The following is a 12769-nucleotide window of genomic DNA, read 5'->3' as shown; positions in this document are numbered from 1 at the left end:
CATTCAGGGGCTTTGAACCTGATCATTTGGAAATTATACGTATGAGGTCCTTCTTTTCTTCTTAGACCCCTCCTGGGGGTACGTGTCCCAACTCAGTGACTTTTTTTCCATCCTACCCAGTTACATGACAATCTTTCTTGCAACCTTAGTTGTACAGGAGTTCTTCTGCCAGTTTCCAGTTAGTTTTCCATGAGAATTATTCCACATGTAGATGTATTTTTGATGTGTTTGTGGGCGGAAGTGAGCTCCAAGTCCTCTCACCCTGCCATCTTGAGCCTCAGGTTAACTTTTTAACTATATTTCAATGATTTTAATTAACAAAAAAACCACTGTGCACAATGCACATGTTTTATATGTATGTAAAGAAATGAAAAGTTCCTATTCATATCTCAAAACTAAGTATCTCTATACTTTTTAATAAAACTACCAGCTCCCCACCAAAAACACTGACTCATTAGATCTATGAAACATCAGCTGGTGTTTTCCTCAAGGTGTTATCTTCATTCATTCATTATCTGTAACCGGGTCATCCTGTTACTTAGTGCTTTTTAAATAAGGTTAACCCAAAGAAACCAGACATTTTTATAATTCCTGAAGTTGTCCTGAAAAGTTTTGGAAACAAATTATCCAAAGTGACAGCTACATTTATTAATAAAAATAGGAAGTGCTATTTCTAAAAGCCCTACCTATAATTACAGTAGTTGTACTTCCTACTTCATTCTTCTGTGTACATGATCTCTGTTAGCATTAAGTGGTTTAGTTAAGGCAACCATCTGTGTCCCCTCTGATGGCTGCAAACAGAAATCTGAATGGCAGTTTTATGCCTTTGGGCATCTGTGGGGTTTTTTGACACTATACATTACCCTGAATAATAATAACCTTTTCCTCCTTCTGAGGCTTTGCAAAATAGTGTCACCAGTTGGAACTTTAGTTTTTTCCCTATTTCTGACAATGTTTTATGTAATACTCATTGGCCTTGTTCCTTTGCGACTGAGCTAAATGTTTGGCCCCTGCCTCCTCTTCCAGCAATATGTGCCGTGTCCAGTTTGAGCAAAATTCCACAGGAAAGTAATTCATATTCACTACCACTTAGTTCCTTTAAACAGACTCTTGAATTTGGGCCTCTGCAGCTGTTTTTCTCCCTACATTGCTCCCTTAGTTTCTACTGTTATTTGCTACCAGGATTCCACCCCTCCTGCTTTCTAATACTTTCTTGCCTGATTTCTAAACTGACAACTTTTTATCCTGATAAGCTCATTTCTATTAGAGATGCTCATGAGAAGGACAGAGAATATCAGAAACTTTCCTGCACAAGCGTCATTCTTGTGTCTTAACAATGGAGCCTTTCTCCCTGATGTACCGGGTGACCATAATTCTACAGATACATATAAGAGTGGGTAGTTGAGCCAGTAGGGGACAGATTTGGAGTCCAAAGAGCCATTCACGTCATTCGTGAAATCGCCAGCGTTTGCCAGCACACTGTTTTATTGCAATACAAAGGCTAAAAAGGTACAAATATTTATGAGTGGAATCCTTACCAAGCATTCTGTCCCAATTGCTTACATTTTGATTAAAAGTACATTTTCAAAATGTGAACTGACTCCATTGTGAGTCTTCTCTAAATGATCGCGTTTCCCTCAGTCACTAGTCTGAAGAAGACACATTTAATAAACAGATATGCATTTGCCCTGAAAAGCACTCTGGCAATAAATAGTCTTGTTTGGGACACTAATTCCAGTTGGTGGCCATGGTAAACCATATTGTTTCCCAATGTTAAAATGTGTCCTCTTTAGCTGATTTTTTTTATCCTTTTTAGAAACTGCTTGACTATTCAGAGTCTGACTAAGTCAAGGGGATGACATGTGAAAGAAGCTAACTGTTTGAGGCTCATTTACATGCTCCGTAAATATTGGTTTTCATTCCCACTCCCATCCCTAATGCCAAGACATCCTCAACTTCATGCAACAGTAGTTCTTGGCTTTTTAGGGTGCAGACTCTTCAATAATATGTTGATAACTATGAACCTCCCCAAGAATACCCAATACACATAAAAATTGGCATTTGATTTCAGGACATTCACACACTCCATGGACCCTCTGTGAGGCCAGCATAGTTCCCAGTTTCAGCACTAATGCTAAAGAAGTAGCCTCACGAGTTGTGCCAAAAGATCACTTCAGTGGTACACTTACTTTGTAAAAGGCTTATTTCAGATTTTAAGAAGTTTTGAATGCTTAGATGAGAACCCTGCCACCCCACCAGAAAGACACCAGTTTAATTTTATAATGGGCAACATAATAAATGTAGTGAGAAAGAAATGGTGCAGTAAAAATAAAGAATTTGAAGCTAATTCCTGATGAGTAAATTCCTTAAAATATAAGAAGTTTCTGATATTCAATTGTTAAGTCACCTCTGGTGAGTTTTCTCACTGACGGAGCTCCATATGTATTCTAGTCAGCTAACATAAATACAGCACATTCTTACACGGCTGCACGCAGGTGGTTGTGTGTGGTGCATGGGTTTTTTTCTTTTCTTTTCTCTTTTTCTTGAAGCATTGCTAATGTGGGATTCCACTGAGAGACAACACAGTTCTGCTAAGGACATCTATCTAGGTCAAGGGTGTATGCATTCTCTTCACAGTTCCAATCTAGTTGGAAATAAAGAGATTTATGTTCCCATCTTTTCCAAATATTTCCAATAATTACTGTCAAAAACATAACATGTATGTTTATGTTTGTTCTAGGGATCTTATGAAAATACAATCTTATAGAAGTATTTATTTATGCTGTTTCTTTTACAAATTTAATGAAAATTATAATGAATAAAATTGTATGCATATAATATATACCTTTTACAAAAATTTTAAGTTGGAAATATGCACGAATGCTGGTGCATTTGTAGATGAATTACTGGCATTGGTTGAAGGTGAGTACTGAATTATTGTTTTAATCATAAGCTTTTTACAGCAGGACTGTGCAAAGATTGTATTCTTCCGGAATATTTACAGTCGATTCTCCCATATCCAGTGTTAGACTCAGTATTCTCCAAAGACTAATGAGACTTGTTTACCATTCAGTCAAATCCTGGCCTCTGGACTTCCTCCTCCGCGAAGTATGTTCAGGAATCTCTGAAGGGACCAACAGTTTAAGGTTTAATTTCTTGGTTTCTCTTTCAGATGTGATCCTGGATTTTCCGGCCCAGCTTGTGAGATGGCATCCCAGACATTCCCCATGTTTATTTCTGAAAGCTTTGGCAGTTCCAGGCTCTCCTCTTACCATAACTTTTACTCTATCCGTGGTGCTGAAGTCAGCTTTAGCTGTGGTGTCTTGGCCAGTGGTAAGGCCCTGGTTTTCAACAAAGATGGGAGGCGTCAGCTAATTACATCTTTCCTTGACAGCTCACAATCCAGGTGAGTTACAGCATGCTGGAACTACATACAGAAAGCAGATAACAATGATCAAATTCAGATATATTAATTTTCTGGGGTTTTTTCTTTTTTGCTAATACATATATTTTCCAATTTTTAACCAGGATGAGAGGAAGTTTATAGTTTATATAGGGTTAACTTGCCCTAATTTTTAATGAATTACAAGTCTCACTAATGACTCTAAGATACTAACTACTGACTAGATTTTTTTAAAATATGAAATGTTAGCATTAAAACTGTTCTTAAGCCAAGGACTAATTAATTATTTATGTAGTTTTATTTATTTGACAGCTTGCAGAGGCTGATTAGATTTACTTTACATCTTCCCTTCCCCCAGTACCTAATAAATAATTCAGCAAAAGGATGATTGGCATTTTAAGTGTATGTACACAAGTACATAGTACACAAAAAAGCATAAACATAGTTGTACTTGTATAGATATATCTATCTATAAAACACGTGCAATGACCTCATCTTCTACACATATTCATACATCTCACAGTGAAATTACTTACATTTTATGAAGAGAGATGAATAGAAACCTACAGGTTTTGGGTATTTAAATTTGTTCAAAATTCTTTAAAAGCTAAAATGAATGTTATGATTAAAAATGTTTATGCACACTAATTATAGATAATTCATGTCTAGGTTTCTCCAGTTCACATTGAGACTGGGGAGCAAGTCTGTTCTGAGCACATGCAGAGCCCCTGACCAGCCTGGGGAAGGTGTTTTATTGCATTATTCTTATGATAATGGGATAACGTGGAAACTCTTGGAGCATTATTCATATCTCAACTATCATGAGCCCAGGTATGTTGGAAAGCATTTGGAAAATGGTTAGGGTGATATCTCCTTCCTGGGGAAATCATCATTCAAGTGGTATGAGTCCAGATACTTTTTCAATGAGGACAAAGATTAACGCATCTTGCAATGGAAAACTAGGAAGCTACATTCTTCTAATCCATTTGTCCTACTGACTTTTAATAATTTGAAGAAATTTTTTCTCATATTCTGAAATGTGCATCTAAGGGAAATATTTTGATGCTTTGGAAAGAGAAAAATAGTTAATACTGTTTTCCTTGTTCAACTGTAGTGCAAACTATTAGATATGATTTTAATATAGTACTAAATTATCAATGCTATTGACAAATATTTGTTAGCAATATATAATAATATACTACAACAAATTACATGAGATAATAACTCATACAATCTGATAGCCAGGATATTTTTTAAATTTTCATGTAATATAATTAACTATTGAGTACAAAGAAATTTTTCTAGCATTTATAGAGTCCCTGGCAAAGATGGAGTGTGAGGCTACATTTAAAGCCCTTTCTTCAGGCCACTTCTTTCTTCCTTTGGCTTATGTATTTCATAATCTATTGTCATGATTGTGAGATTTAAGTTTTACTGGAAGCAGGGCCATCCTTCAGTGTTGGGAGGTTGTTAATCATCATTTATGATTTTCGGAAGGGTCCAAAGAATCCTCTTCTTTCCTAGAATGCTTACTGATCTGCTCACTGAAATTCCTTTAAAATAGCAAGAGAAGAGGAGGATGGGGAAGTTAAAATACCACTAGAGGAGGTAACACTGTGGACACGGATGTTTGCCTTAGCATCATGGCAAAAAGACAGGGCACTGATGATAAATTTTATATACTTTAAATTTTTGCCTAGGGCTATACTTATATTTAAGTATTTGCAAATAGATGAGAACTTTTATTTTCATTAGAAAATGAAGTAGCATATGACAGAGATAATAGTTAACTATTATGAGTGATAAATATTCTATGTTATAAAATGTAAGAATGCAGCAGATGCGTTGAGTCTTTTCCCTGTATGGGTAAATATGAGGCTTAACTCAACTTTCTCACTCGGTAGAGACGTATGAAATCTAGGGAAACGTTTCATAGACTCTCCATGGTAAGTATTAAAGGAAAATTAAGAAAAAATCAAGCTGATAATAATAATGATGAAAACATGAAAAAAATCATCATTCCAATTTAAATTGGCCCAAAACACAATTTTTCTAACAAGGATGGACAGCTTCAAAATTTAGTAATCAGTCTGTATCATGAAATTTAATAAATTTTTGTTGGTATGAAAAATAATTACACATTTAATGTGCTATTGCAAAGGTGCACTTAATCTTGCCTGCGATTTGACAGCAACATTTTTCTTCTAAGAAGAATCAAGGTGGCTTTTCAGCATTAGGTATGTGTACAGCTTGAAAGATTAAGATCAGAGTGGAAATTTTTTTAAAAGGACAACTTGGTAGTGACACTAAGATTTCTTTCATTTTATATATATTGCCTCTGTCCAAGAGACTCTTCCTTCCTCCCTCTCTCTTATAAATATTAATAAAAGGTGACATGGCAAAAGTAGAATTTGATATATCCTAGACACTAAATTGTATTTTATATGCTAAATAATACAAACCATGTAAACTCTCCATAGGACAGTTAATTATATCTTGATGCCTTTAGCCATTTGCTGTGTTTTCTTCAGTATAAATTGCTGCTCATAATTGCTGTGAATTCCATATTGTTCCTTTCTGCGATGGTTGTTCAAAAATGAAGTGTGAGCCATAAATTAAATATGCTCGTTGGCTAAGTACTGTTATTCCTAGCTGATTTCTTATATTTTGCTTACCTGTGAATCACTCAATGAAAGAATTCTATATACTTGTTATTTATAAAAATTAATGTCTATAAATATATCTAAGTTAATCTTTTAATTCTAACTGACTAGAATGTCTCATAAACTAATTGGTATTTTTCTTAATGTAAAACTTTATATTGCTGGTGAGATTAAAATTATTCTAGATTTTTCTTAATTATAGGGCTTGTTTTTTATTCTAAAATTATTATGAAGTCTAATTATACTTTATTTTTCACTTGATAACTGTATCTGATGAGAAGAAATCCATGAGCTTAGTAACTATCCAAAAAAAGAAGATTGAGACAAAAAGTCAACCTGAGTCCCTGGGTTCTCATCTAGGACTGTTCTGCCCAAATGGTTCCTTAGCTGTTCTGACCAGCCACTGTGATATGCATAGCATGGGAAAAGCAGACTCTCACTGCACCCCAGGGTGTAACGTAGAGGTCAAGAACACAAACTCTAGAGCCATGCTCACTAGATCCATAGCCTGGCATTGTCACCTAAAAACTGCCTATGAGAGACCATCTAACCTCCTTGTGCCTCTGTATTGGAATCTCTTTCAGGGTATACTGATATGTTCTTCATTCATGCTGCAAGAATTTATTAAGTCCTTTTTATGTGTCAGATACTCACGTAGGTGCTACGACACAAGTGAGAAACAGAAAAAAGTCTCTGACTTTGCTGGAAGGGTAGTATTATCCCAGTTTCACAGGTGGAGATGCTGAGGCACATCGAAGTTAAATATCTTCCCTGCGGTGGCAAAGTTATCAACCATTAGGGGTCAAATGGGGACTTTAACCTGGGAGTCTGATTACAGACCCACAGTCTTAATATCTCTCTGCTGGGGAAAATAGTGATCACTTCAATTACTGTTATCACACACTTTGTTTTCCGTTAAAGTTGCCCAGGAAAGTCTTCTCAGTCGTTATTTTTAAAAATTACATTTATTTTCATCAGAGAGAATAGTAACTGCTTTTAAAACTATTAATATAAAAGAAAATTATAATTTCCTAATAACATAATGCTAAGTAAATCATTAAATTAATGCATGTTTTTATTGTTGAGCCAATTTGACCACAGTTTTATTTTTTTATTTCATTATATACTTAATATGTTAATATGAGTAATGTACTGTTTAATTATTTAATAAACAAATAAATATTTAGAAAAATAAAGTGAAAATTACTAAAGTACCTCAGTTAACTGAATTTGACTCTTTTCTTTTAATAAATTCACATTGGTAAAGATAATCAGCACAAATTGTGGAAAATATTTGAAAACCATAAATATAGTATTGCTATGTCTTTCTAGTTTACGAAATGTTTTTAAATTTCTATCTCTATATTTGAACGTTGATTTTTTCATAGTTGAAAAAGTATGTTTTCTCACATTGCAAAAAGTCCTACCAGTTTTTTACTGTTTGTATAAGCAGTGTCGGTAGTCATGTTATTCCAACTCATATTTTCATATAAAAATTATTTTAAGAGAAAATAGAGTTTATTTTTAATAACTTTCAGTATGTAAAAAATTACATTTTCAAGATGTGATTTAACATTTCTTTGTGCAATGACTAAAGGTGAACATAATACAAATATGAAAATCAGTCTAATTTCTCAGTAAATCCAGTCTTAGACATTGAAGTTTTGAAATAATTTATTTCTAAGTTATCCTACTGGTCATCTCGTCTTAGAGAGTTTTTCTTTACTCACTAGGAAAAAGATTCAGTCCCTTCAGTGTGTGTTTACTGCAAACACCTCTCCTGGTGTTTAATTGTGCATTGATGGAGATAAATGTTCCATTTGCCATTTGCTTCACATCTCACCTTGTGTATGGACGTGAGCAGCATGGTGCTGTGATTTATGGAGCTTTCAAGCAGATGTTATTGCAGTGGCAATTAATGTACAGTTCCTGCTGCTGTGTACAATGATTGCGCCTGGAAATTAGATATTATTCTTAATTTTCTTCCTCATTTGTCAGATACAGGTTGTTGTCATAGCCACCATGACACAGCAAGTGACCTCGCACACTATGCTAAACTCATGGGAATGAGGAAGTGCCATGGTTCCAACCAGTCCAAAACTATGATATGTGTAACAAGCTGCCCGAGATCCTTTACCAGGCTTTGGGCAAATCCTGCCATGTTGATGACTATGTTTTATTGAGTTTGTTTTTCTAACAGCAGCTGAATGAAAGCAAAGTCACATTTTTGGAAGTGTTGAAAGACTTTGTTGGAGTCAGACAGGAAATTGAAAACCTCGAGAATGTTTGTCATAATGGAAGAATTAATTTTTTAATATGATACTGCAGAAAAAAACGATCCTGCTATAAATGTTTACATTTTAAGATAATCAAAGTAATCTGAATTTTTACTTCTATTTTCTCCTTTAGAATAATCTCTGTAGAATTACCAGATGATGCAAGACAGTTTGGAATTCAGTTCAGATGGTGGCAACCATATCATTCTTCCCAGGGAGAGGATGTATGGGCCATTGATGAGATTATCATGACATCTGTACTTTTCAACAGCATTAGTCTTGACTTTACCAATCTTGTGGAAGTCACTCAGTCTCTGGGATTCTACCTTGGAAATGTTCAGCCATACTGTGGCCATGACTGGACCCTTTGGTAAGGATTTTATCTTTGTTCTTGTTGTTGCTGTTACAATTTGCATTAAGGATTGGAACCCAAGGATGATCTTCTAGTACATCCAACACTTGGTCATTTGCTGACAAATATTTATTGAATGTAGACCATTTAAAAAGTCATTATTAATATGTCTATAATAAGGTATCTTGGGAAGGAGGACTGAAAATAAAATACTGATAGATTTAAATACATATAAAATTTCACCATATTTACTAATCTCGAATACTCCCCCTAATATATATTAAAACCCTCTTCAAAAAGTGTTAATAACTGAAGCGACTAACATAGTCTTCCTTCGTGGAGGCCCCGCCATTATCACAGTGAAAAGTGAAATCATTCTAATGACAATTTTAATAAAATTGCTCATGAGTAGTTTTGTTTTCATGCTGTCTTACATAAAGCCCAAGAAGTTTTTCCATCTGTGATTTTTTTTAACTAAGATCTCGTTTTTAATCCATTTTATCAAGCCGTATTGGACCAGTGACTTGTACAGTTGACATCAGTGGGGTTTCAAGATTGTAGGCTCTCCTAGTCAAGATACCTTTCATTCTTAGACTTTTTTTTTTCTTCCTATGGTCATATGCAAACTTAATTATACATTAAGAAGTAAAAAATTTAAGACTATGATAAGGACTTCAAGAATATCAGTAAGATGACACAATTGTGATTAACTAGAGTCAGGAGGTGGCAACTTTAGATAGGGAGGAGGAGGCTGTTCAGATAGTTCAGGGAGTGGATACGGTGCGTTTCACTGATTGGAAAGTGGAAGAATGGGAAGCTTCAGGCACATGAAGACGGAAGGAAGAGCATTCAAATGTAGGAAACTTGGTGGTGCCAAGACTCCCAAAGTGAGCGTGATGGGTTGTTCCCATGGCATGTTCAAAAACCAGGAAAGGGGCCATTGGTGCTGGAGCCTAGGTAAGGAGGGAACGAATGTTAAAAATGGAAGCCAAGAGATATGCAGGAGGCCAGATCATGTAGGACTTTCTAGGCCCAATGATCCCAGATTAAAAGTCAGCTCTGTGTAATTTCAAAACCCACAGCCTTCACCACTGTGCATGCTGCCCCGCTCTGGGTTCCTTAGAACTTTAAGCATGATTGAGGAATAATTTTCTGAGAGACTTTTACTTTCTATTGAGTCATGGTCAGACCAATTTAATTTCTCCAGATGAATCTTGCCAAAAGCTATTCTCTGCAATTGTCTCCAGAGAGCATATCATAAATGACCCATCAGTGACCTTATCATAATTAGAGGTAAATTTTACACATCATTGCACAGAAAATTACCTTTGATGGGAATTGTGCATGGACAGTCACATCTCACACACAGCAGGCTGAAATTCTAGCATCAAAATGACAGCTAATGGAATGAAAGTACAGCTGATCACTTTTGCTGCGAGCACTACTGTTGACTGGATAGAATGAAATTTCTATATAACAAAGTATGAAAGGTTATATTGTGTGTTTTCAAGTTGATAGCCTCAAATGCTCGTATTTATGCATGTTCTTTCTTACTCCTGGAGTCTTCAAAGAAAATAAAGGAGTGAAGCAAATAAAATACAAAGATGTAAAGCAAAACGAGATTTTGGGATTTTATGATTCTGAAATTTTCAATTGACCTGAGTTAACAATAATCCAAACTGGTCATGTACCATAAATTATATCCCCGAAGTTCATGTAGCAGTTATTCTTTCCAGCACTTAGAGTACAACAAAGAATCATATCATGAATGCAAGTCCTGTATCGTGTTTATTTTTTCATAAATAGTTAACATCTGCTCAGATAAACTCCAAAGTTGCTGAGCATTTTAATTTAACACTTGGGTTGAATGCATGATAACAGCAGTTTAATTTCTGTGCTTTGATCAAAACTCTAAGAACAATATCCTTTCACACAAGTCTGATGAATATTCTTAACCCACCACTGCTTTAATTGGTGGAGATACATTTACTCTGTGAAAGTACAATCACAATAATTATAGAAAACTATAAGAAAATATAAATAATTGTGCAATCCCCATGGGCACCTTGAGCAGCACCATGGGAGTTTTATTAACAACCACATGTGAGCAATCAGATATGACTTTCTAATCTTCTCTGAAACAAAAAGGAGTTGTCTTGGTTATAAAACAACAGAGAGTATACTCTGGTGGTGATAATGAGACTAGAGAGATACGTTATTCACTTTAATAAGAACATGAAAAATGCTCTCTGCTCATTAAAACAAAACAACATGGAAGATCTCAAACTGTTCCCATTTTCTTAGCCAATGAATCAGAATAAAGCCCCTTTTAATGACACCATTTTCTTTCTGCTGCTCTTGAGGAATATACTGTCCAAATTCAACGTGAACTCACTTTAGCGATGTTTTTCAGAAACACTTACTACAATATTGAAATTCAAATGATGCTATTGACCAACTATTTATCATAACTGCCTAGACCTAAAACAAGTTGTTTTTTTTTAATGCAAAACCTTTGGTGCATATTATCTTACTAAATAAAAATTCTTTGAACACGTTCAAATATGTGGCCTCTGCCCTTCAGTGACCTTGTTTCTCTCAAGGGAAATTTTGAAATGTATACATGTTCTCTACAAATGGCTGGTGTTAAATTAATTATCGTTGGCTTTTCCCAGCTGTGAGTTCATTTGGTTCTCATTTTCTAGCTCATGACTTTCCATGAGCATGGATTGTTGTTACTGAGAGTGTTCTCCAGGGAAAACTTGGACAATTGCTTTTTCATTAGAAGAACTACAGTCAATATGCTATAAATCACTTTACAGTGTGTCATCTTAGAGCACGTTTTCCATGGGGAAATGAGTTGCTTTTAATTATTTGTAGTATTTTCCTTTCTTCCAGACATAGTGTCTGATATCCAAACCTCTGCCTGCTTTATGTTCTAAAAATTGTCTTTAAAACCTCTTCCATATAGTTTAAGATCACTAAGGGAATTACTTTAATTGAGGTTTATTGAGGATTATTTGACTAATACTATTAGTGATACTACCAAGGGACATTTACATTCTTCTGTCTTATCTAGTAGACTAGTTAAGTATACAGGAGGGAAGGATGTTGCTTTCATATTATGTGGACTTTTGATTTCAAAATGTGTAAAAATGTGAGGGGATGGGCATTACAGCATGTTAGAATTGGCAGTTGGTTTTAGTTAGGAGAGATAAAGGGTTTTCCAGCTAAGCAAAGGCTAATGGAGTTCAGCACCACTAGATGGGCCTTACAAGGAACAGGTTAAAAGAACACCTTCAATCTGAAACAAAAGTGTGCTAATTAGTAACAGGAAAACTTATGAAAGTATAACTCTCACTGGTAAAGGTAAACACATAGTTAAAATCAGAATGCTCTAATGTTGCAGTGGTGTTGGGTAAACCACTTAAAAATCTAGTCTGAAGGTTAAAAGTCAAAAGCTGTAAAAATAACTACAACTACAATAATTTGTTAATGGATGGACAAGATTCTAAAAGATGTAAATTATGACATCAAAAACATGAAACTTGGTGGGAGGTTAAAATGTAGGGCTTTAGTATGCATTTGACTTAAGTTGTTATCAGCTTAAAATAGACTGTCATAAGATATTTTATATAAACCTCATGGTAATCACAAAGCAAAAGCCCAGAGTAGATACACGAAAAATAAAGAGAAAGGAATCTAATACACCACTAGAGAAAATCATCAAATCCCAAAGGAAAACAGCAAGAGAAGAAAGGAAGAGAGGAATTACAGAACAGCCAGAAAACAATGAACAACATGGCAATAATAAGTCCATATCTATCAAAAATTACTTTAAATGTAAATGGACTGAATTCTCCAACCAACGTCATAGAGTGGCTGAATGGATTAAAAAACAAGAAGCTGCCTATAAGAGTCTCACTTCAGTTTTAAGACCACATACAAACTCAAAGTAAAGAAATGGAAAAGGATATTCCATACAGACAGAAGCCAAAAGAAAGCAGAATTAGCTAGACTTCTATAAGACATGATAGACTTTAAGACAAAGACTATAATAAGAGATGAAGAAGGG

The 12769-nt window shown here is 35.0% G+C and overlaps 1 protein-coding gene across 1 annotated transcript in view; it reads left to right on the top strand.

The window, feature by feature from the left end:
* RELN (reelin) overlaps positions 1 to 12769 on the top strand; it is a 440736-nt gene that overhangs the window by 296242 nt on the left and 131725 nt on the right. Inside the window, exons 18-20 of the mRNA XM_072965186.1 lie at positions 3173 to 3406; positions 4073 to 4234; positions 8476 to 8712. Coding sequence (XP_072821287.1) covers positions 3173 to 3406; positions 4073 to 4234; positions 8476 to 8712 — 633 coding nt within the window. The remainder of the gene's footprint in view (positions 1 to 3172; positions 3407 to 4072; positions 4235 to 8475; positions 8713 to 12769) is intronic.

This window comes from Vicugna pacos, chromosome 7 (genome assembly GCF_048564905.1).
Source record: "Vicugna pacos chromosome 7, VicPac4, whole genome shotgun sequence".
NCBI lineage: Eukaryota > Metazoa > Chordata > Mammalia > Artiodactyla > Camelidae > Vicugna > Vicugna pacos.
The sequence above is the reverse complement of the archived record's forward strand: the minus strand, read 5'-3'. Positions and strand labels throughout refer to the sequence as shown.